The 20,052-nt window shown below is 56.5% G+C and overlaps 2 protein-coding genes across 14 annotated transcripts; one reads left to right on the top strand and one right to left on the bottom strand.

The window, feature by feature from the left end:
• Positions 1-307: 307 nt before the first annotated feature.
• BAD (BCL2 associated agonist of cell death) lies at positions 308-15,152 on the bottom strand. The gene is made up of 4 exons (XM_003828566.6): positions 15,020-15,152; positions 14,571-14,765; positions 1,968-2,158; positions 308-812 (listed from the first exon to the last, which is right to left on the bottom strand). Exons 2-4 carry the CDS (start codon positions 14,755-14,757, stop codon positions 684-686), a joined length of 507 nt encoding a protein of 168 aa, XP_003828614.1. The 5' UTR covers positions 14,758-14,765; positions 15,020-15,152; the 3' UTR covers positions 308-683.
• A 22-nt stretch (positions 15,153-15,174) lies between these two features.
• Positions 15,175-19,882, top strand: GPR137 (G protein-coupled receptor 137). Of its 13 annotated transcripts, none has more exons than XM_034932884.3 (8): positions 15,175-15,769; positions 16,901-17,272; positions 17,354-17,403; positions 18,109-18,334; positions 18,453-18,602; positions 18,728-18,856; positions 18,991-19,109; positions 19,425-19,882. In XM_034932884.3, the coding sequence occupies exons 2-8, from the start codon at positions 16,916-16,918 to the stop codon at positions 19,582-19,584; spliced, it is 1,191 nt and encodes a 396-aa protein (XP_034788775.1). In that variant the 5' UTR covers positions 15,175-15,769; positions 16,901-16,915; the 3' UTR covers positions 19,585-19,882. The 13 variants fall into 13 exon arrangements, with proteins under 13 accessions (XP_034788775.1, XP_008952217.1, XP_034788777.1 ...); XM_008953969.4 differs by having other exon boundaries at positions 15,227-15,769; positions 19,531-19,882; XM_034932886.2 differs by lacking the exon at positions 15,175-15,769 and adding an exon at positions 15,829-15,996.
• The last annotated feature ends 170 nt before the right edge of the window (positions 19,883-20,052 follow it).

Below are 20,052 nucleotides of genomic sequence, written 5' to 3' on the forward strand. Positions count from 1 at the left end.
ACAGTAGCTGCTGGAAAGGGCTGACCCAAATAGGAGCGAGTGACCCTCTCTGGGGGGCCGCGGCACGGTTTGCAGAGCGCAGGATCGGGCGGCCGGCAGCGCTGCGGTCCCAATGCGCGTGCTGGGGACTTGGACCTGGGCCGCGCAGCCCTGGCCCGCGAGCCGCCGCGACCCCTTCCGTCTCTGTCGCTGGATGTCAGGCAGAGCCTAAGTTTCCCTCGTAAGACAGCGGCCTCTTTTGAAAGTATCCGTGAGAGCACTACCCCGGCCTGCCGGAGCCCCAGTCGACGCACAGAAAAGCCTCGGCGGCACAGACGCGGGCTTTATTAACATTTGGTAGTGAGCGCGGCCCCCGGAGAATCGCGGCGGCTCGGGTCCCGGTGACGCAACGGTTAAACCTGGCTCGCGACTTAGCGCAGGCGCCTGGGGGAAAGCCCGGAGCCTGAGGGCGGGGCTACGGAGCCACTTCCGGCGGCTGTGGGCGGAAAACCCAAAACTTCCGATGGGACCAAGCCTTCCGTGGCTTCACACGCACCGGAAGGGAATCTGGGTCAGCCCTCCCTCCAAAGGAGACAGCACGGATCCTCTTTTTGCATAGGCCTGAGGGAAGTACTTCCGCCCATATTCAAGATGGCTGCCCAGGGCAGTGGGAACGGGTGGAGTTTCGGGATGTGGAGCGAAGGTCACTGGGAGGGGGCGGAGCTTCCCCTGCCCAAGTTCCGATCCCACCAGGACTGGAAGACTCGCGTCCAGCTGGAGCTTTGCCGCATCTGCGTTGCTGTGCCCGCGCTCTTCGGGCGAGGAAGTCCCTTCTGGTGGAGGGAGAAAAGGGTTACATGAGTTAGATTACCATGGCAGCTCGAGCCAGGCTCTCCACTTCCGTGAGCCTTCCTCTAAGTGAGATCGGGGGGGAGATAATGAAGGCCACAACTCCCAGGAGGCTCCACGCCGGGCGGTCGGGGACGCTCGCGAGGACGCATGGGCCCCCAGGAATGGGAACTGGTTAGATCCCAGGAACTCCGTGCCGGGGACGGGAAGAGAGGATGCCTAGGGCCCTAAATGGAAAGGCCAGAGCTGGAGACCTAGCACCCAGAAGATGAGACCGCAATTCGAGAATCAAAGGGCCGGGAGCGATGGTGAGCGCCTGTAATCCCAGCACTTTGGGAGGTTGAAGCGGGAGGATCCTTTGAGGCCAGGAGTTCCAGGCTGCAGTGAGCCGTGATCGCACCACTGCACTCCAGCCTGGGCGACAGAGCGCACAGGTGCCAGTAAGGAGCACAAATACCAGAATGCCTGGTCTTCCAAGAATTCGGGGAACCCAGGAGCTTTGGCCTGGAGTGGGATCTAGACTACAGATCCCAGCATGCCCTGTGACACACACACACACACACACACACGCCTGGAGTGGGATCTAGACTACAGATCCCAGCATGCCCTGTGACTCACACACTCACACACACACACACACACACACACACACACGCCTGGAGTGGGATCTAGACTACAGATCCCAGCATGCCCTGTGACTGACACACACACGCCTGGAGTGGGATCTAGACTACAGATCCCAGCATGCCCTGTGACTCATACACACACACACACACACACACACACACACACACACACACACACGCCTGGAGTGGGATCTAGACTACAGATCCCAGCATGCCCTGTGACTCACACACACACGCCTGGAGTGGGATCTAGACTACAGATCCCAGCATGCCCTGTGACTCACACACACACACACCCCCAGGCGGGGGAAGAGCTGGGGAGTGGAGGGGGGGGGAAAGTCTTGTGACTACAAATCCCAGAATGCTCTGGAGCTAGGAAGGAACAGGACAGGACGGCTTTGGGGAGGGGTCGTGGGACTCCAGATCCGGGCGTGCCTTAGGACAAGGCAGGGACAGACCGGCGAGGGGCGGCCTGGTACTTCAGGTCCTGGCACGCTGGGGACCGGCGCTCACCTTAAAGGAGTCCACAAACTCGTCACTCATCCTCCGGAGCTCGCGGCCATAGCGCTGTGCTGCCCAGAGGTTGGGGGGCGCCGAGCGCGAGCGGCCCCGAAAGGGGCTGGGCTCCTCCCCCATCCCTTCGTCGTCCTCCGTCCCCGCGGGGTAGGAGCTGTGGCGACTCCGGATCTCCACAGCCCCAGCGCCTGCAGAGGGTCAGTGGGTAGGGGGCGACGTTAATCTCAGCTCCTCTAAGCCCCTGGCCCTGCCTGAACCCTCCCCATCAGCTCTGCAGGCCCACTCGTGGGTCTTCCAGGGGCGCATCACAGCCCACCTCTCAGAGCCCCAGTCCCTTGTATGTGAATCGAGGGGAAGCTCAGGGGCCTTTGGTGAAGATTCAGGTTAACTTCTCATTAATCCCACGAATCCTTACCGAGTGCCAATAATGGGTGAGGCCCTGTGCCTAGCACAAAATAAGGGCGTAAGAAATACTAGTTACATCACAAGGTCAGGAGATCGAGACCATCCTGGCCAACATGGTGAAACCCTGTCTCTACTCAAAACACAAAAATTAGCTGGGCATAGTGGCACGTGCCTATAGTCCCAGTTACTCGGGAGGCTGAGGCAGAAGAATCGTTTGAACCCAGGAGGGAGAGGTCGCAGTGAGCCGAGATCACGCCACTGCACTCCAGCCTGGGCGACAGGCTTTTTTTCTCAAAAGAAAAAAAAAAAAGCAAGAAGTATTATTAGTGCAAGACCTTCATGGGGCCTCCTGGCAACCCCTGGGTTGGTAGCTATTTCATAGTGTCTGTTCTACATCGGAGGAAGCCAATCCCTTGGATAGGAAAGTGTCCTGCCACAGCCGGCAGGATTGAATGCCTCCTCTGCAAGGGACCTGCAGAGCCCCTGGAGAACAAGAACTTGGCCGCTACATGTCTGCATCCCCCACAGAGCCTTCTCTGGAGACAGTGTCTGGAACTGTTGACGTTTTTAGGTACCATTGATGGTGCACTTACGTGTAGGCCGAGACATTCCCTTATTATCCTCCTAACCACCCTGGGAGGTGAGTACCAAACATGCTTAGGTGAGAAGACAGAAGCTTAGAGAGTTAAGACTTGCCCAGTTTCTGTGAAGCTGTGGAGGCCTGAGGCTGGAAGGTTCCAAAGGTTTGGTGGAATCCAGAGTCCAGTGATGATCAGCAGAGCTCTGTGTCTCTCCCCTTGTCTAGCCAGCCTTCGACTCTCTTAGCCTGTGTCCTCACCTTTATGAGGGGATAATCCTAGCCCTGACTCCCAGTGGCTGTGTGAACATCACATAAAATTAAAAAATGTGAAAGTGCTTTGTGGCTGGGCGTGATTCCTCACGCCTGTAATCCCAGCACTTTGGGAGGCTGAGGCAGGTGGATTGCTTGAGTTCAGGAGTTCGAGACCAGCCTAGGCAACATTGCAAAACCCCATCTCTATTAATTTAAAAAAATAATAAAAGAAGGCCAGACATGGTGGCTCACGCCAGTAATCCCAGCACTTTGGGAGGCCAAGGCAGGTGGATCACCTGAGGTCAGAAGTTCGAGACCAGCCTGGCCTCAAACTCTGGTGAAACTCCGTCTCTACTAAAAATACAAAAATTAGTTAGGTGTGGTGGTTCACGCCTGTAGTCCCAGCCACTCAGGAGGCTGAAGCAGGAGAACTGCTTTAACCCAGTGGGTGGAGCTTGCAGTGAGCCGAGATTGTGCCACTGCACTCCAGCCTGGGTGGCAGAGCGAGACTGTCTCAAATAATAATAATAATAACAAAAGAAAAAAGAAAGTGCTTTGTAGGCTGCAAGTGTACTACGGGTTATTATTCAGAGGCCCGCCTACTATGGTCTATTTGAACTGTGCTCTGTGCCATCTCCCAACTCCTGCCAACTCCACTCCTCTACCCAGACCGATAAAGACTTAGAACCACTCCCCTGAGCAAACACTTAGAGTGCAATGACAGAGTGAGAAGCAGGTGGGGGGCTGGGCGCAGTGGCTCACGCCTGTAATCCCAGCACTTTGGGAGGCCGAGGTTGGGGGGATCACGAGGTCAGGAGTTTAAGACCAGACTAACCAAGATGGTAAAACCCCGTCTCTACTAAAAATACAAAAAAATTAGCCAGGCGCGGTGGCAGGCACCTGTAATCCCAGCTACTCGGGAGGCTGAAGCAGAAGAATCGCTTGAACCTGGGCAGCAGAGGTTACAGTGAGCCAAGATCACGCCACTGCACCCATCTCAAAAAAAAAAAAAAAAAAAAAAGAGAGGCAGGTAGGGAACATGCTGGGTGTTTATGGCAAGATATGTCTGTCAGGGAGGCTCTTTGGAGGAGGTAAATTACAGGCCAGGAACTGAAGGCGGGGGATAACCATCGGAATGTCTCTTCTCCCCTCAGAGGACCTGAGGACCTGGCCTGTGGGCCAGTGCAGGGCCTCCAGGGGTCCCAGCTAGGACACATAAATGAGACACATGACTAAGAAAGCAAGTAGGTGGCCGGGTGCGGTGGCTTACGCCTTTAATCCCAGCACTTTGGGAGGCCAAGGCGGGCGCATCACGAGGTCAGGAGATCAAGACCATCCTAACACGGTGAAACCCCATCTATACTAAAAGTACAAAAAATTAGCTGGGCATGGTGGCTGGCGCCTTAGTTCCAGCTACTCAGGAGGGTGAGGCAAGACAATGGCGTGAACCCAGGAGGCGGAGCTTGCAGTGAGCTGAGATCGCGCCACTGCACTCCAGCCTGGGTGACAGAGTGAAACTCTACCTCGAGAAAAAAAAAAAAAAAGCAAGTAGGCGCAGTGGCTCACGCCAGTAATCCCAACACTTTGGGAGGCCAAGGCAGGTGGATCACTTGAGGCCAGGAGTTCGAGATCAGCCTGACCCAACATGGCAAAAACCCATCTCTACTAAAAATACAAAAAAAGGCCAGGTGTGGTGGCTCACGCCTGTAATCCCAGCACTTTGGGAGCCCAAGGCAGGTGGATCACGAGGTCAGGAGTTCGAGACCAGCCTGACCCACATGGTGAAACCCTGTCTCTACTAAAAATACAAAAATTAGCTGGGTGTGGTGGCGCGAGCCTGTAATCCCAGCTACTCAGGAGGCTGAGGCGGGAGAATCACTTGAACCCAGGAGGCAGAGGTTGCAGTGAGCCGAGATTGCACCACTACACTCCAGCCTGGGTGGCAGAGTGAGACTCTGTCTCAAACAAAAAAGAAACTAGCCAGGCATGGTGGTGTGGGCCTGTAGTCCCAGCTACTAGGGAGGTTAAGGCACAAGAATCACTTGAACCTGGGAGGCGGAGGTTGCAGTGAGCTGAGATCTCACCATTGCACACCAGTCTGGCAGTCTGGGAGACAGAGTGAGACTTTGTCTCAAAAAAAAAAAAAAAAAAAAAAAAAGCGAGTAAGGGAACGAGAGGACGGAATCCGGAAAGGCCTAGGGTAAGATAGGCTGTGATCAGAGTGCCTGGGCATTCTGAGCATCACCAAAGCCCAGAGCTGCCCCCAGGTCAGGTGGGGATACCTCAAGACCCTGGAGGAGTGAGGTGGCAGTGGGGAGAGGCATACTAGGTCAGGAGTAAAGATTACAGATGACAGCCAGGCGTGGCAGCTCATGCCTATAATCCCAGCACCTTGGGAGGCTGAAGGATTTCGGATAGGGGCAGGAGAGCCAGGAACAGAAGGGGCACTGACGGAACAGGCCTGTCTGCAGAGTAATTTCCAGTTCTGTGGTGCGGTGACTGTGGAGCAGGGGTCAGCTAGGTGGGCCAGGCCCTGGCTACATTCCTGCTCTGACCTTAGCCCATTCTCCAACCCTTTGGGGCCCCAGTGTCTTCTGTGAAATGGGGGCAGTTCCCTATCTGCCAGGATCGCCATGACAACAAATGAGAGCAGGAAAGCCCCCTACCGGCCCCTCATAGCCTGAGGCCTCTGAGAGACCCAGCCAGGTGAATATCCAGCTCTCCCTGTTGTACAGATGAGGAAACAGAGGCAGAGGTTAAGAACTTGCCTGAGGCCATGTGGCTGGGACAGCCTGCTTAGCCACCTAAATACGCAGGAAACGGCAGCTGTTCTCCTCCACTAGCTCTGAGTGGGGCCACAGGACCACTGCGCTTGCCGGACACAAGGCCCCACAGGTGGAAGGTGAGTGACTTGCACCCAGGCACTTGGCCTGGTCACTGCCCCTTGCCCAGGGATCAGAACAAGCAGAAGACACTGGCCAGGTATGGTGGATGGTCGGAAGCCCTCCCTGTGTATTCATTCATTTGATCCTTGCCACACCCTATCAGGGAGGTTCCTCATGGTTGCCATTTTACAGAGGAAGAAACTAAGGCAGAGAGCATAGGTAACTTGCCCAAGGTCACAGAGCTAGTAGGTAGCAGAGCTGGGATCCCAGCCCAACCAATGTGGCTTCAGGGGCTGTGTGCTTAGCTGTCATGCCCCAGGCTCCTTCCAGCTGTACCTTGGGCTGCCTTGGAGGCCTAGGCTGGGGAAGGCCCCTTTGGGCCTTCTGCTAGCACCAGTTCTGCCAGGAGCCTGTCCTATGGGGTGGGAGTTTTTCACCAAATTCGTGGACTTAGCCAAGCTAGTTGTTATCAAGATGATACCCATTTGTGTAAATTGAATTATATATATGTAAATACAAATATACATATATTTGTGTGTGTATATATGTGTGTGTGTGTATATATATTTGTGTGTGTATGTATGTGTGTATATATATGTATATATATGTATTTTTTTTTTTTAGAGGGAGTCTTGCTTTGTCACCCAGGCTGGAGTGCAGTGATGTGATCTTGGCTCACTGCAACCTCTGCTCACCAGGTTCAAATGATTCTCCTGCCTCAGCCTCCTGGGTAGCTGGGATTACAGGTGCCCGCCACCAAGCCCAGCTAATTTTTGTATTTTTAGTAGAGACGGGGTTTCACCATGTTGGTCGGGCTGGTCTTTAACTCCTGACCTCAGGCAATCCACGTGCCTCGGCCCCCCAAAGTGCTGGGATTACAGGCGTGAGCCACCGTGCCCAGCCCTAAATTGAATTTTTAAAAAGTGTTCTATTTACGGGGGAAAAACCCTGGGGGAGTGTCTGTGAATTCTCTGGGGGAAGGAGAGGGCTGGGGCAGGGCCTGGGCCAGACTCTCCCTTCTCTGGGGAAGGAAAGGGGTGTGGCTCCTCCTTGGGTGTGAACGTGGGTGGGTGCCCAGGCCTGCCCACTCTTGCCATCCGCCTAGAGCCTGGCCCGGAGCTGGGTGTGGAAGTGGAGGGTAGTGGCTGTGGCTAGAAGTGCCCCAGGCCCCAGCATGGCACCTCTAGCTTTACATTCTCTGCGTGTTGGGCTTCTGAGTCAGCGGCTGGGGCGGACATCCCTGCTGATGCTTCCGCGAGCATCCCTGCACTGGGATTTTCAGAGTCCTCAGATTCCCAAGAAGGAGAATACGAAGTTCTCCCTGTTTTATAGATGAGGAAACAGAGGCACACTTAATTACAAGACACTTGCACACTGAATTGCACACTTAATTAAAACAGTGGTGTTCCAGACCGTTTGGAGCAGTGAAGCTCTGCCATCAGGCAAGGTCTGGGTTTGGATCCTGCCCCTACCACATGCCGACCACACGCAATCTGCTGCCGGGGGAGGCTGACGTCAGTGGCCAGCACAGTGGCCAGTGCTGCCACCCCACCCTGGGCAGACACTCGCAGCCTGTCCACCTCCGGCACCTGTAGGCCTCAGCCTTGACTATAGCCTTCCGGTACAGAAGCCCCTTCAGGCCTGCAGAGAACACCCCCAACCTTGCTCAGAGCTCATAAAATCAGAAAGTACTCTAAAGTTGGCAAATGTTTCCTTTTTGTTTTTAAAAAACAGCAACAGGGTCTCTCTCTGTCACCCAGTCTGGAGTGCGGTGGCACGATCTCAGCTTACTGCAGCCTCAAAATCCTAGGCGCAATCGATCTTCCCACCTCAGCCTCCTGAGTAGCTTGGACTACAGGCATCACCATGCCCGGCTGATTTTTTAATTTAAAAAATTTTTAGAGAAGGGTCTTGCCATCTTGCCCAGGCTGGTCTCGAACTCCTGAGCTCAAGTGATCCTCCTGCCTTGGCCTCCCAGAGTGCTGGGATTACAGGTATGAAAGGCTGGCTGGCAAATGTTTGTTCACTTTCTTTTCCCTTTTCCTAAGTTAGCTGAAAATGTTTTCTATAAAGGGGGTTCAGTGGGCCACGTGGTCTCTGTGACAACCACTCACCTTTGTGGCCAGAGCTGAAAGGAAACCATAATCAATGTGTAAATGAATACACTGCACCTTGCTGTGTTCCACTAACACTTTCTTTAGGGACCTTGAAATTTGAATTTCATAGAATGTTCACATGTTACAAAATATAATTCTTTGGATTTTTGTCCACAACTTAAAAATATAGGCCCAATGTGGTGGCTCATGCCTGTAATCCCAACACTTTGGGAGGCCAAGGCAAAAGGACTGCTTGAGGCCAGGAGTTCGAGACCAGCCTGAGCAACACAGAAAGACCCTTGTCTCTACAAAAATTAAAATAAAAAAATTAGCCAGGCATGGTGGCGTGCGCCTGTAGTCCCAGCTACTTAGGAAGCTGAGGTGGGAGGATGGCTGGAGCCCAGAAATTTGAGGCTTTATAAATATATAAAGCCAAGAATGTACATAAAGGCAAGAAAATCACTTGAACCTGGGAGGTAAAGGTTGCTGCGAGGCGAGATTGCACCACTGCACTCCAGCCTGGGCGACAGAGTGAGGCTCCATCTCGGAAAAAAAAAAATTATATATATATATTTATATATAAATACATATATACATAAAGTAATAACAATGGCAGTTCTAATAATAAGAGCCGCAAACACTTAGCCCCTCCTCTGCGCCAGGCACTGTTTCCAAGCACTTTTCCTATATTAACTCATCAGGTCCTCGCTACAGCCCTGCGAGGTGGGACTAGTTCTATTCCCGTTTACAGATGAGGAAACTCAGGCAGATGGAGTTAATTAACCTGCTCAAGCTCAACCTGCTAGGAAGGGTAGAGCCACGTTTGAACCCTGCAGTCTGGCCCAGGGGCTAGCACTGGGCTGCTTCTTTCTGCCTCTCCACTGTCCACACCTGTTTCAGACACTGGGCTGTGTGGGCTGTCACAGCACAAGGTGGCTGCAGTCCCTGCCCTGGGGACACCTCAGCCATCCAGCAGGGGGGCCTGGTGGCAGGGACTATGAGGAGTGACCGAACCAAGTGTGAGTTGCTCTGCGCAGGTAGAGGGGGCAGAGGCCCCGTGGCTCTGGCGGGGCACTGGCACTTGCTGATCTTTTCTGGGAAACCACTTGCTTTTGGAGACACTGAAAACTAAATCAAAAGGTTGAGAAATCCAGCTCTGTCCTCACCTGGCAGCTGTCTTCTCCCACAGCCCTCTTTCCTACGGGTCTGCAGCTGGGGCTGGGGGGAGGTGTCGTCCCTGGCCTGTGCAGAATGTTACTCCTGTCCTCTGCCACTCCACCAGCACCCTGTCTCCTTTCTGTACCTTGCTACTCCTTCTACCATGATCTTGTCCCACTCTCCCCTCAGACTCATTCCCAGGGACATAACCTAGGCCTTGTCACCATCAAATAACTCCATCCCAAGCTTCCCACCAGCTGACCCAACCTGTGTGGATCATGCCCCTGGGACCCCAACTCCAACGATGCTGCGGCTTCCCAGGGCTTGCTCCCTTCCCTGAAGCTCAGCCAGCTTGGACCCCACATCTATCCTTCCTTCCTTTGCACACACCTGAAGCCCCTACCCCTAACTGGACTGAGACAAGCACAACTCTGGTTCAGACTCCAAGTCCCTGCCAGCTCCCACTAGCACCCTGCTAAAAATCCCACCAGATGCTTAAAAGCCACCTCTAGCGGCCAGACGCGGTGGCTCATGCCTGTAATCCCAGCATTTTGGGATGCTGAGGCGGGTGGATCATGAGGTCAGGAATTCGAGACCAGCCTGGCCAACATGGTGAAACCCCCCGTCTCCACTAAAAACACAAAAATTGGCTGGGCATGGTGCATGCCTGTAATCCCAGCTACTGGGGAGGCTCAGGCAGGAGAATGGCGTGAACCCAGGAGGTGGAAGTTGCAGTGAGCGGAGATCGTGCCACTGCACTCCAGCCTGGTGACAGAGTAAGACTCTATCTCAAAAAAAAAAAAAAAAAAATCCCCCTCTATCCCACCCTCTAGGGTAGCCTCCAGATCCTCCCTCACCCTTCAGTGTTTCTTCTCCATTAAAAGCAACTTCATCCTACCGGGTGCTCAAGCCAGATTCCTTGGTGTTGGCTGGGCACTGTGGCTCATGCCTGTAATCCCAGCACTTTGTGAGGCCAAGGTGGGAGGATCACTTGGGGCCAGGAGCTCAAGACCAGCCTGGCCAACATAGCAAGACCTTGTCTCTAAAATTAATAATAATTTGGCCAGGTGCGGTGGCTCACGCCTGTAATCCCAGCACTTTGGGAGGCCAAGGCGGGCGGATCACAAGGTCAGGAGATCGAGACCATCCTGGCTAACATGGTGAAACCCCATCTCTACTAAAAACACACACAAAAAAATTAGCTGGGCATGGTGGCGGGAGGCTGTAGTCCCAGCTACTCTGGAGGCTGAGGCAGGAGAATGGCGTGAACCCGGGAGGCAGAGCTTGCAGTGAGCTGAGATGGTGCCACTGCACTCCAGCCTGGGTGACAGAGCAAGACTCCATGTCAAAAATAAAATAAAATAATAATAATAATAATAATAATAATAATTTTTTTTTGAGATGGAGTCTTGCTCTGTCACCCAGGCTGGAGTGCAGTGGCACCATCTCAGCTCACTGCAAGCTCTGCCTCCCGGGTTCACGCCATTCTCCTGCCTCAGCCTCCCGAGTAGCTGGGACTATAGGCACCCACCACCACGCCCGGCTAATTTTTTGTATTTTTAGTAGAGACGGGGTTTCACCATGTTAGCCAGGATGGTCTCGATCTCCTGACCTCGTGATCCGCCCACCTCGGCCTCCCAAAGTGCTGGGATTACAGGCGTGAGCCACCGCGCCTGGCCTAATTTATTTTATTTTTATTTATTTTTTGTTTTTTGAGACGGACTCTTGCTCTGTCACCCAGGCTGGAGTGCAGTGGCATGATTTCAGCTCACTGCGACCTCCACCTCCTGGGTTCAAGTGATTCTCCTGCCTCAGCCTCTCAGGTAGCTGGGATTACAGGCGCCCACCACCACATCCAGCTAATTTGTGTGTTTGTAGTAGAGACAGGATTTCACCAAGTTGGCCAGGCTGTTCTCGAACTCCTGACCTCAAGTGATCTGCCTGCCTCAGCCTCCCGATGTGCTGGGATTACAGGTGTGAGCCACCACGCCCGGCCAATAATAATTTTTTTTTTTGAGACGGAATCTCGCTCTGTCACCCAGGCTGGAGTGCAGTGGTGCAATCTCTGCTCACTGCAAGCTCTGCCTCCCGGGCTCACGCCATTCTCCTGCCTCAGCCTCCAGAGTAGCTGGGACTACAGGCGCCCACCACCACGCCCAGAGAATTTTTTGTATTTTTAGTGGAGACGGGGTTTCACCATGTTAGCCAGAATGGTCTCTATCTCCTGACCTCATGATCTGCCCACCTCGAACTACCAAAGTGCTGGGATTATAGGCGTGAGCCACCGCGCCCAGCCTAATAGTTTTTTAAAAATTCCTTGGCATCATCCTGACTCCTCTCTTTCCCTCGCACCCCACATCCAGTCCATCAGCAGATCCTGCCAGTTCTGCTTTAAAAATAAATCCAGAGGCCAGCTACTTCTCACCACCTCCCTGGTGACTCTCTGAATGTCTAAATCTGACCATGCTGCCTCTGCTCAAATCCTTTCCAGGTTTTTACTCAAAGGCAAAGCCAGAGTCCTTAGAATGACCTTCAACTTTAGGTCTCCAAATACCCTTTCCTAAACCCCCTCCCCTAGGCCCACCCTAGCCAGGAGCAGGTGTTGCCCTCAGGGCCTTACCATCTGCCCTTCTCTCTGCCTGGAACTCTCTTCCCATCATCCCTATGGCCTTGGCTCCAGTGGTGCTTCTCACCAAGGTGAGTGCTGACCACCTCTGCTACCATCACTCCCCCCCCGCCCCTGTGACTCCGGATTCTCTTAACTCTTTTTTTTGAGACGAGTCTCACTCTGTCGCCAGGCTGGAGTGCAGTGGCACGATCTCGGCTCACTGCAACCTCCGCCTCCCGGGTTCAAGCGATTCTCCTGCCTCAGCCTCCCGAGTAGCTGGGACTATAGGTGCGCGCCACCATGCCCAGCTAATTTTTGTATTTTTGGTAGAGCTGGGGTTTCACCATGTTGGCCAGGATGGTCTCCATCTCTTCACCTTGTGATACGCCCACCTAGGCCTCCCAAAGTGTTGGAATTACAGGCGTGAGCCACCGCGCCCGGCCTCTCTTAACTCTTTTACATGCTGCCCCCATACAAATCTTCTCACGCATGACAGGATGCTTTTGTGCTTGTTTGCTCATGGCCCCACCAGCTCACTAGAAGGTAAGCTCCACAAGGGCAAGGATTCCTGACGCTTGGGTTCACTGAGGCCCCCTAGCAACTGGAACAGCCTGTGTCACACGGTGAGCACTCACTGTGTGGCGCGAGTGAATGCTGAGTGTGTGTGGGGGGCAGAGAGCAGGGGAAGTTTGTGAGCAGAAAAATGGCCAAGTGCAAGCTCAGGAAGTTAAAGAAAGCTGTGGAGGCTGAGCATGGTGGCTCACGCCAGTAATCTGAACAGTCTGGGAGGCCAAGGTGAGAGGATTGCTTGGGCCCAGGAATTCGAGACAAGACTGGGCAACAAAGCAAGACCCCACCTCTACAAAAAATAAAAAATGAGCTGGTGTGGTGGCATGCACCTGTGGTCCCAGCTGTTCTGGAGGCTGAGGCAGGAGGATCGTTTGAGCCCAGGAGTTTGAGGCCTGCCTGGGCAACAAAAGGAGACCCCGCCCCTGCTCTCATCTCATGAAAATGTGAAAAATGCTGGGCGTGGTGGCTCACGCCTGTAATCCCAACACTGTTGGGAGGCTGAGGCGGGTGGATTACGAGGTCAGGAAATGGAGACCACCCTGGCTAACACGGTGAAACCCCATCTTTAATAAAAATACAAGAAATTAGCCCGGCATGGTGACACGCGCCTGTAGTCCCAGCTACTCTGGAGGCTGAGGCAGGAGAACTGCTTGAACCCAGGAGGCAGAGGTTGCAGTGAGCCGAGATTGCACCACTGCACCCCAGCCTGGGCAGCAGAGTGAGACTCCGTCTCAGGAAAAAGAAAAAAAAAAGAAAAAGTAAAAAATAAATTAACTGGGTGTGGTCCACACACCTGTATTCCCAGTTACGTGGGAGGATCACTTAAGCCCAGAAGTTCCGGGCTGCAGTGAGCTGAGATCGCACCTCTGTACTCCCTCCTGGGTGATAGAGCGAGACCCTGTCTCAAAACAAAACAAAACAAACAGAAAAAAGAAAGCAAGCTATGGGGTCCAATCTGAGAGAATCGAGTGTGTGTGTTTATCCGTAAGAGAGCGAGGGGAAAGAGGCCTCTTAAGCCTTCTTAATCCTGAAAATGGGGAGGAGGTCTTTTAAGCTTCAGTGCCAGAGTGACATGACCTAGTTTTCTATTTTTAGAGATGGGGTCTGGCTATGTTGCCCAGGCTGGTCTTGAATTCCTGGGCTCAAGCCAGCCTCCTGAGTTGCTGGGACTACCGACATGTGCCACCCCACCCAGCTTGACCTGGTTTTTGTGTTCAGAAGATATCTGTTGTTGTTCCAGGTGCCAAGGCCAGTGCTGGGCACAGGGGTGCTAGAGCCTACTGAGAAATGGACATAGAACCCCAGTGTCCATCCTTCCATCTTGGAGCCTGTGCTTCTCACCCCACACAGCCCTGCTGTCTGGGAGGACTGTCTGCCCCTTGAGGTCACCTGCCCCTGGCCACTGTGCCAGGACAGTCCTGCTGTGGGTACGAGCCACAGGGCAAGAAAGAACACATCTGGGAGCTGGAAGGCCCAATCCCAGGGAAAGCATGTAGCCTGGGGCAGGGCACCAAGGAGGCTTCCAGCCCCCACATTCTAAGGAAAGAAACACCAGGTAGGTGTGGCCTTAGGCAGGCCCCTTTTCCTTTTCGGATCACTGCCTGCCTGTCACTGATTTCTGTCCTAGCCCCACACTAATAGCTGCCATATATATATATATATATATGTATGTATGTATTTTAAGAGCTGGAGTCTCCCTAAGTCACTCAGGCTGGCCTTGAACTTCTGGGCTCAAGCGATCCTCCTGCCTTGGCCTCCCAAAGTGCTGGGATTACAGGTGTGAGCCACCACGCCCGGCAGCAACCATTTTTTAGCTTTAATGTGCACCAGCTCTGTAATCAAGTGCATCCTATATGTTCCTGCTAATTAACTCAACAGTCCTACAATGGTGGTTATTAATTGCTGTTTTACTAAAGAGGAAACTGGGGCTCTGAGAGTTTGGGGACCGACCCAAAGCATTCAGTGCCTGTGGATGCAACTGGGATGCAGGGAGCCAGTGGGCTGGGGGTGAGGTGTCTCGGCAGGTGGAGGTGGTGGGGTACTTACCTCCATGATGGCTGCTGCTGGTTGGCTGCTCCTGCTGGTGACTGGCGTCCCACAGGAGGCCTGGGGCCTGGCGATGATGCTTGCTGGAGCCCGAGGGCCCGTCCCCTGCGGGGCTGGGGCCCAGGCCCCTCTCTGCAGAGCTGGAGTCTTCCTGCTCACTCGGCTCAAACTCTGGGATCTGGAACATGCTCTGGGCTGTGAGGACAAGATGTTACGTAGTCAAGGCACAGCTGGGGCCAACGGTGGCCCTGGAAGGCAGAGGCAGGGACCCCTGGCTTCCTCTCCCACCCTAGCGCCCCCAGGCCCGCCAGGCCTCCTGGGCCCTCATCTGTCTGCCGGGTCTGGCCTGGCAGGGAGCTGAGGCTGTCGGCTCAGGACCTCAGTCTCCCCTCAGAACCCCGGTGGACCCAGGCCCCGCCCCGCCCGTGGTGACGGCGCACAGGTCTCACCCCAAGCCCGATCTCGAGGCCCCTGACCCGGGCCTGCCGCCTCCCTCCAGCACCCCGGGCTCCGGGCCCTAGTTGCTTGGGCAACGGGAACTGTCAGCGACCTGGCCCAATCACCTCTCGGAACGTCACTCGGGTAGGTCCAGAGGCGGGGTCAACCCGGCCCGGCCCCGCCCCCCCGCCGGATCCAAGGCTCCTCGTCCGCAGCCTTTTTTCTCCCTCCTTCGGCCCCGGGGCTCACATCCTCGCTGCCTCACACCTTGGGCGTGTGTGGGAGCAGGAGAGGGATTCTCTGGGGTCCCCATTTGGAACCTGGAGACCCACTTCTGCCAACAAGTCCTTCAGCCCCTCTGGGCCTTAGTTTCCCCCCAGTGAAGTGGGGATAGTGACAGCTCCCCTGGGAGCCAGTGAAAACTTTGTGAAGGGAGTGATTACTGCGGGCGAAGGCGCTTGGCACAGCCACAACTGAAGCTTAGCCGTCGGATGTGATTATTGTTGCTATTGTTACCGCTCCGCCTGGACTGGGTGCCCGGTCGGAAAGTCCCGCTCCCCGCTCCTCCTCCCAGGCGCGGAAGCTTCGCGCCGCCCGCCTCGGGGGACACCTCCCGCGCCATCTCGGGGGCACTGGAGATAAGGAAAGGAACCTCCTCCCTGGCTGGGATGGCTGCCCGGGCGCGGGAGGAGGGCCGGGGACCCGGTGAGGGAGGACCGTAGGGCCCGTGGGGGCTTCACGCCTGGCAGGCGGCCGGCCAGGTGAGCAGGGCCGCGGGCGCGCCGGGGCGAGGGGCGGGCCCGCGCGCGGGATTCGGGGCTCCGCGGGTTCAGGCCCGGGGGCGGGGCCCGGGGGCCATCTTGGCTATGGGCGGAAGTTTTCTTCAGAGACCGAAGGACGGGAATCCGTTGCCGCCCCCGGCCGGGCGGCACGACCCCGATTTGGGTATAGGAGAGAGGAGCGTGGGAACTGGCGGACCCCCATACAAGTAAAGGCGGGCGGCACGGGGCACGGCCCACCCGGGGATCCCCTGGATGCGGCACGGCCCCCGCAACTCGGCCGCCCTCCTGCCGCCTCCCGTAACCCCGGGCGCCCGCCAGCGGCGCAGCTCGCGCCAATTCTCGTACGGTTTCACGCCGGGTGCGGCGCTGGACTGCGGAGCCAGCCGGGCCGCTGCGCAATTTGCGTAGCGAACGGCGCCCGCGCAGGCGCAGGAGGGGGAGGGGGGGCGGAGCAGCGGGAGCCGGGGAGCCGGAGCCCCGGGTCCCCACGACCTGAGCCGGCTCTCCCATTAGCGGCCTGAGGACCTGGCGTCCGCCTCCTCCCTCCCCTTGAGGCTGGAGCGTGGACGCGGTGGGGGAGGGTGGGGCGGGGGCAGCTTTCGAGAATTACGAGGACAGGAGGCAGAGGCCCTCCCCATCCGCATTATTGGAGGAGAGAGAGCCTCCCCCAGCTTGGGGAGGGGGAGAGCGGGGCATTGGGCGCCCCTCGCAGCGGCCGCTGCCCTGACCCGACGGGTATCGGCCGGCTCTCCCCCTCCACCCAGGACGACATGAACGACCGAGGCCAAGGAGTCCTCTCCTTGGGCCTCTGCATCCCCCCATCCTTGGCTCTGGGGTAGGCCCAGGGAGGAGACACCCCCAACCCCTATCCGGTCTGTCCTGGAGAAAAGAGACTGCCCTTCCATGCCCCTGAGTGAGGGGCCTGGGGCCCAGGCTGCCTGTGTTCCCCAAGGGCAAGGGTCTCTCTGTTGAGGAGGAGGGGCCTGTCAGCCACAACTTCTTTCCTCCTGAGCGCCCCATCTCCCTCTCTGCACCCTGCAGTTCCCACCCCTCCGTATTTATTTCCCTGGTCCCGCCGACAGTCCCTCCTTGTCTGTCTCCGGGATTCAGGCCTCCCTCCCTGACATGGAGAGTAACCTGTCTGGCCTGGTGCCTGCTGCCGGGCTGGTGCCTGCGCTGCCACCTGCTGTGACCCTGGGGCTGACGGCTGCCTACACCACCCTGTATGCCCTGCTCTTCTTCTCCGTCTATGCCCAGCTCTGGCTGGTGCTTCTGTATGGGCACAAGCGTCTCAGCTATCAGACGGTGTTCCTGGCCCTCTGTCTGCTCTGGGCCGCCTTGCGTACCACCCTCTTCTCCTTCTACTTCCGAGATACTCCCCGCGCCAACCGCCTGGGGCCCTTGCCCTTCTGGCTTCTCTACTGCTGCCCCGTCTGCCTGCAGTTCTTCACCTTGACGCTTATGAACCTCTACTTTGCCCAGGTAACCAAGTGGTCCCGGGTGGGGGGCGGGAGGTGGCAAGCCTCAAGGACCCACAGGAGTGAAGGGCATCTCTGCTCTTAGGTGGTGTTCAAGGCCAAGGTGAAGCGTCGGCCGGAGATGAGCCGAGGCTTGTAAGTACTCGGGACACTGGTGGGCTCAGCCTCCAGGTCAGGGGCAGGTGACAGTCCCATGTAGATCCCTTCCCACCTCTCAGGGCTGAGACAAAGGCAACCCAGGGAATGTCTGTGGAAGATCTTGGAAAAGTTAAAGCACCTGGCGCAGACGGCTCAGCAGAGGCCTTGCAGATCTGCAAGGCACAGGAATAGGAATGCTTGTGGTAGTGTGAGGCAGAGGGCCCCAATGTCATCCACCATGGAGGGCGAGCTAGAGGCTCCAGCCCATGGAAGCACCAAAGCCATATGCACTCCTGGGTGACCTGGGGCCGCAATGCCCTCGTCATTTGTACAGTGTCTTACGGTTTATAAAGAGCTTTCCCAGCCATCTTTTATTTGTACAATTTCCCTGAGAGGCTACTATCCCTCTTGAGAGATGAAGAAACTGAGGCCCAGCCAGGTAAGACAGCAGGATCAAGGTCGCAGAGCTGGGGCTCAGACAGAGACTTCTGACTCCAGTTGGTGCACCTTCCGAAGTACCATGGCTGTCAGTCACCTTCTGACCTTTTTGGGCCTCAGTTTCTCCATCTGTAAGAGTGGAGGAACAGGGCTCAGACTGGATGCCCTGAGTTTTGTCGACATTGGGGTTTCCTGCAGGAGGTGGGGCAGGTGGTGAGTGCTGAGGGCTGTTGAGGGCCCGCGCTGACTGTGCTGTGGCTGCAGGCTTGCTGTCCGAGGGGCCTTTGTGGGGGCCTCGCTGCTCTTTCTGCTGGTGAACGTGCTGTGTGCTGTGCTCTCCCATCGGCGCCGGGCACAGCCCTGGGCCCTGCTGCTTGTCCGCGTCCTGGTGAGCGACTCCCTGTTCGTCATCTGCGCGCTGTCTCTTGCTGCCTGCCTCTGCCTCGTCGCCAGGCGGGCACCCTCCACTAGCATCTACCTGGAGGCCAAGGTAGGGCCGCAGCACTGATGCCCAGGTGTCTTTTGGGTCTCTCGGCAGCGGTTCTCAGGGTGTAGAGGAAGCTGGGAGCCTTCTCTCCCTGAGGGTCCTCTGTTGTTACCTGTGCCAGGGGACCAGTGTGTGCCAGGCAGCCGCGATGGGTGGCGCCATGGTCCTGCTCTATGCCAGCCGGGCCTGCTACAACCTGACAGCACTGGCCTTGGCCCCCCAGAGCCGGCTGGACACCTTCGATTACGACTGGTACAATGTGTCTGACCAGGTGGGCATACGCATGTCTGCCACCTCCTTAGTAGCCGTGGCACCTTGGCCCCAGCTGGCCTGGGCCCTGTCCCACTACCCCTTTGGCGTGACTGCAGACTGGCACCAGCCCCTGCCTTCCCACAGGCGGACCTGGTGAATGACCTGGGGAACAAAGGCTACCTGGTATTTGGCCTCATCCTCTTCGTGTGGGAGCTACTGCCCACCACCCTGCTGGTGGGCTTCTTCCGGGTGCACCGGCCCCCACAGGACCTGGTAAGGGTCTGCTCCCTCTTCTGTGGGGCCAGTGGAGGGGGCGGATGTTGCAAATCCTGGGTTGGAGTCTGGGGTTGGGCCTGGGAGGCCAGTGCGGGACAGGAGTAAGTATCGATGATGGCTTCCTCCCCCAGAGCACCAGCCACATCCTCAATGGGCAGGTCTTTGCCTCTCGGTCCTACTTCTTTGACCGGGCTGGGCACTGTGAAGATGAGGGCTGCTCCTGGGAGCACAGCCGGGGTGAGAGCACCAGGTAGGAGCCGTGGCACTGCCTCAGTACCCCTGCCCTACCCCCCCCCCCCGCTGGCTCCATCAAGCTATGGGGGACCGAGATAGCCGGGTCTTGCCTTCCACCCCTGCCATGGCCTTTGCTTCCCCATCTGTACTAGGTGAGGTCCCCTGGGTTCCTATTGCTAAAGCCTCCACCCCTTGCCTAGAGATGTACTTTGCCCTGGGCCCCGAAGATCTAGGTCACAGGGGTTCTGTTCTAAGCCTGTCTTCCTCCTGCAGCTCTTGTGACTGTGGCCCTGGTCACTGTCCTGAGACTGACCCTGTTTCTCTGCTGCAGTATGTCGGGCAGTCTAGGCTCTGGGAGCTGGTATGGTGCCATCGGGCGTGAGCCGGGCTGGTATGGGGGCAGCCAGACGAAGACCACTCCTCTGCTCTTCTCCCAGGTGCCAGGACCAGGCGGCCACCACCACAGTCTCTACTCCACCCCACAGACGTGATCCCCCTCCCTCCCCCACAGAATACCCAGGCCCCAGTCCCCCTCACCCTAGGCCCCTGTGCCAAGTTTGTCTGCCGCTTCTTGCCCAGGATCCTGGGGGTCGTGGCTGCCCCCTCCTCTGGCCGGCTCCTTGCTGCTCCTGTCATAGTGAGCTTGTGCCGTCCCCCTAGGATGGGGGGCATGGCCCTGGCTGCCAGATGCCCACAGCACCCTGGCATGACCTGCCACCTCCGCTTCCACACCGGAGCCAGCTACCTCTCCTGTGCCTGCCACTCAATAAACAGTGTCTGCGCCCCACAGTTGTGCACCTGTCTGTCATCTGCCTTGTGTTCCTATCACTTTTGCCTGTTTGGCCTAAGGCTGAACAGACACTAGCCCTTGAAGTGGGCTGCTAGGCTGGGCAGGCGTGACTTATCCCATCAAGGCTGGTGGGCTGGGAGAGGAGGGGCCTGCAGTTTGCAAGGGAAGG

This window comes from Pan paniscus, chromosome 9, assembly GCF_029289425.2.
Source record: "Pan paniscus chromosome 9, NHGRI_mPanPan1-v2.0_pri, whole genome shotgun sequence".
NCBI classification, from domain to species: domain Eukaryota; kingdom Metazoa; phylum Chordata; class Mammalia; order Primates; family Hominidae; genus Pan; species Pan paniscus.

Excerpts from the sequence above, each read along its gene's own strand:
- GPR137 (XM_008953969.4), top strand. The coding sequence starts at position 16,916 with ATGGAGAGTAACCTGTCTGGCCTGGTGCCTGCTGCCGGGCTGGTGCCT. Across the intron at positions 17,273-17,353 it reads TGAACCTCTACTTTGCCCAG|GTGGTGTTCAAGGCCAAGGT; the intron begins GTAACCAAGTGG and ends CTCTGCTCTTAG. Across the intron at positions 17,404-18,108 it reads CCGGAGATGAGCCGAGGCTT|GCTTGCTGTCCGAGGGGCCT; the intron begins GTAAGTACTCGG and ends CTGTGGCTGCAG.
- BAD (XM_003828566.6), bottom strand. The coding sequence starts at position 14,757 with ATGTTCCAGATCCCAGAGTTTGAGCCGAGTGAGCAGGAAGACTCCAGC. Across the intron at positions 2,159-14,570 it reads CAGCAGCAGCCATCATGGAG|GCGCTGGGGCTGTGGAGATC; the intron begins GTAAGTACCCCA and ends GACCCTCTGCAG. Across the intron at positions 813-1,967 it reads AGTTTGTGGACTCCTTTAAG|AAGGGACTTCCTCGCCCGAA; the intron begins GTGAGCGCCGGT and ends TCCCTCCACCAG.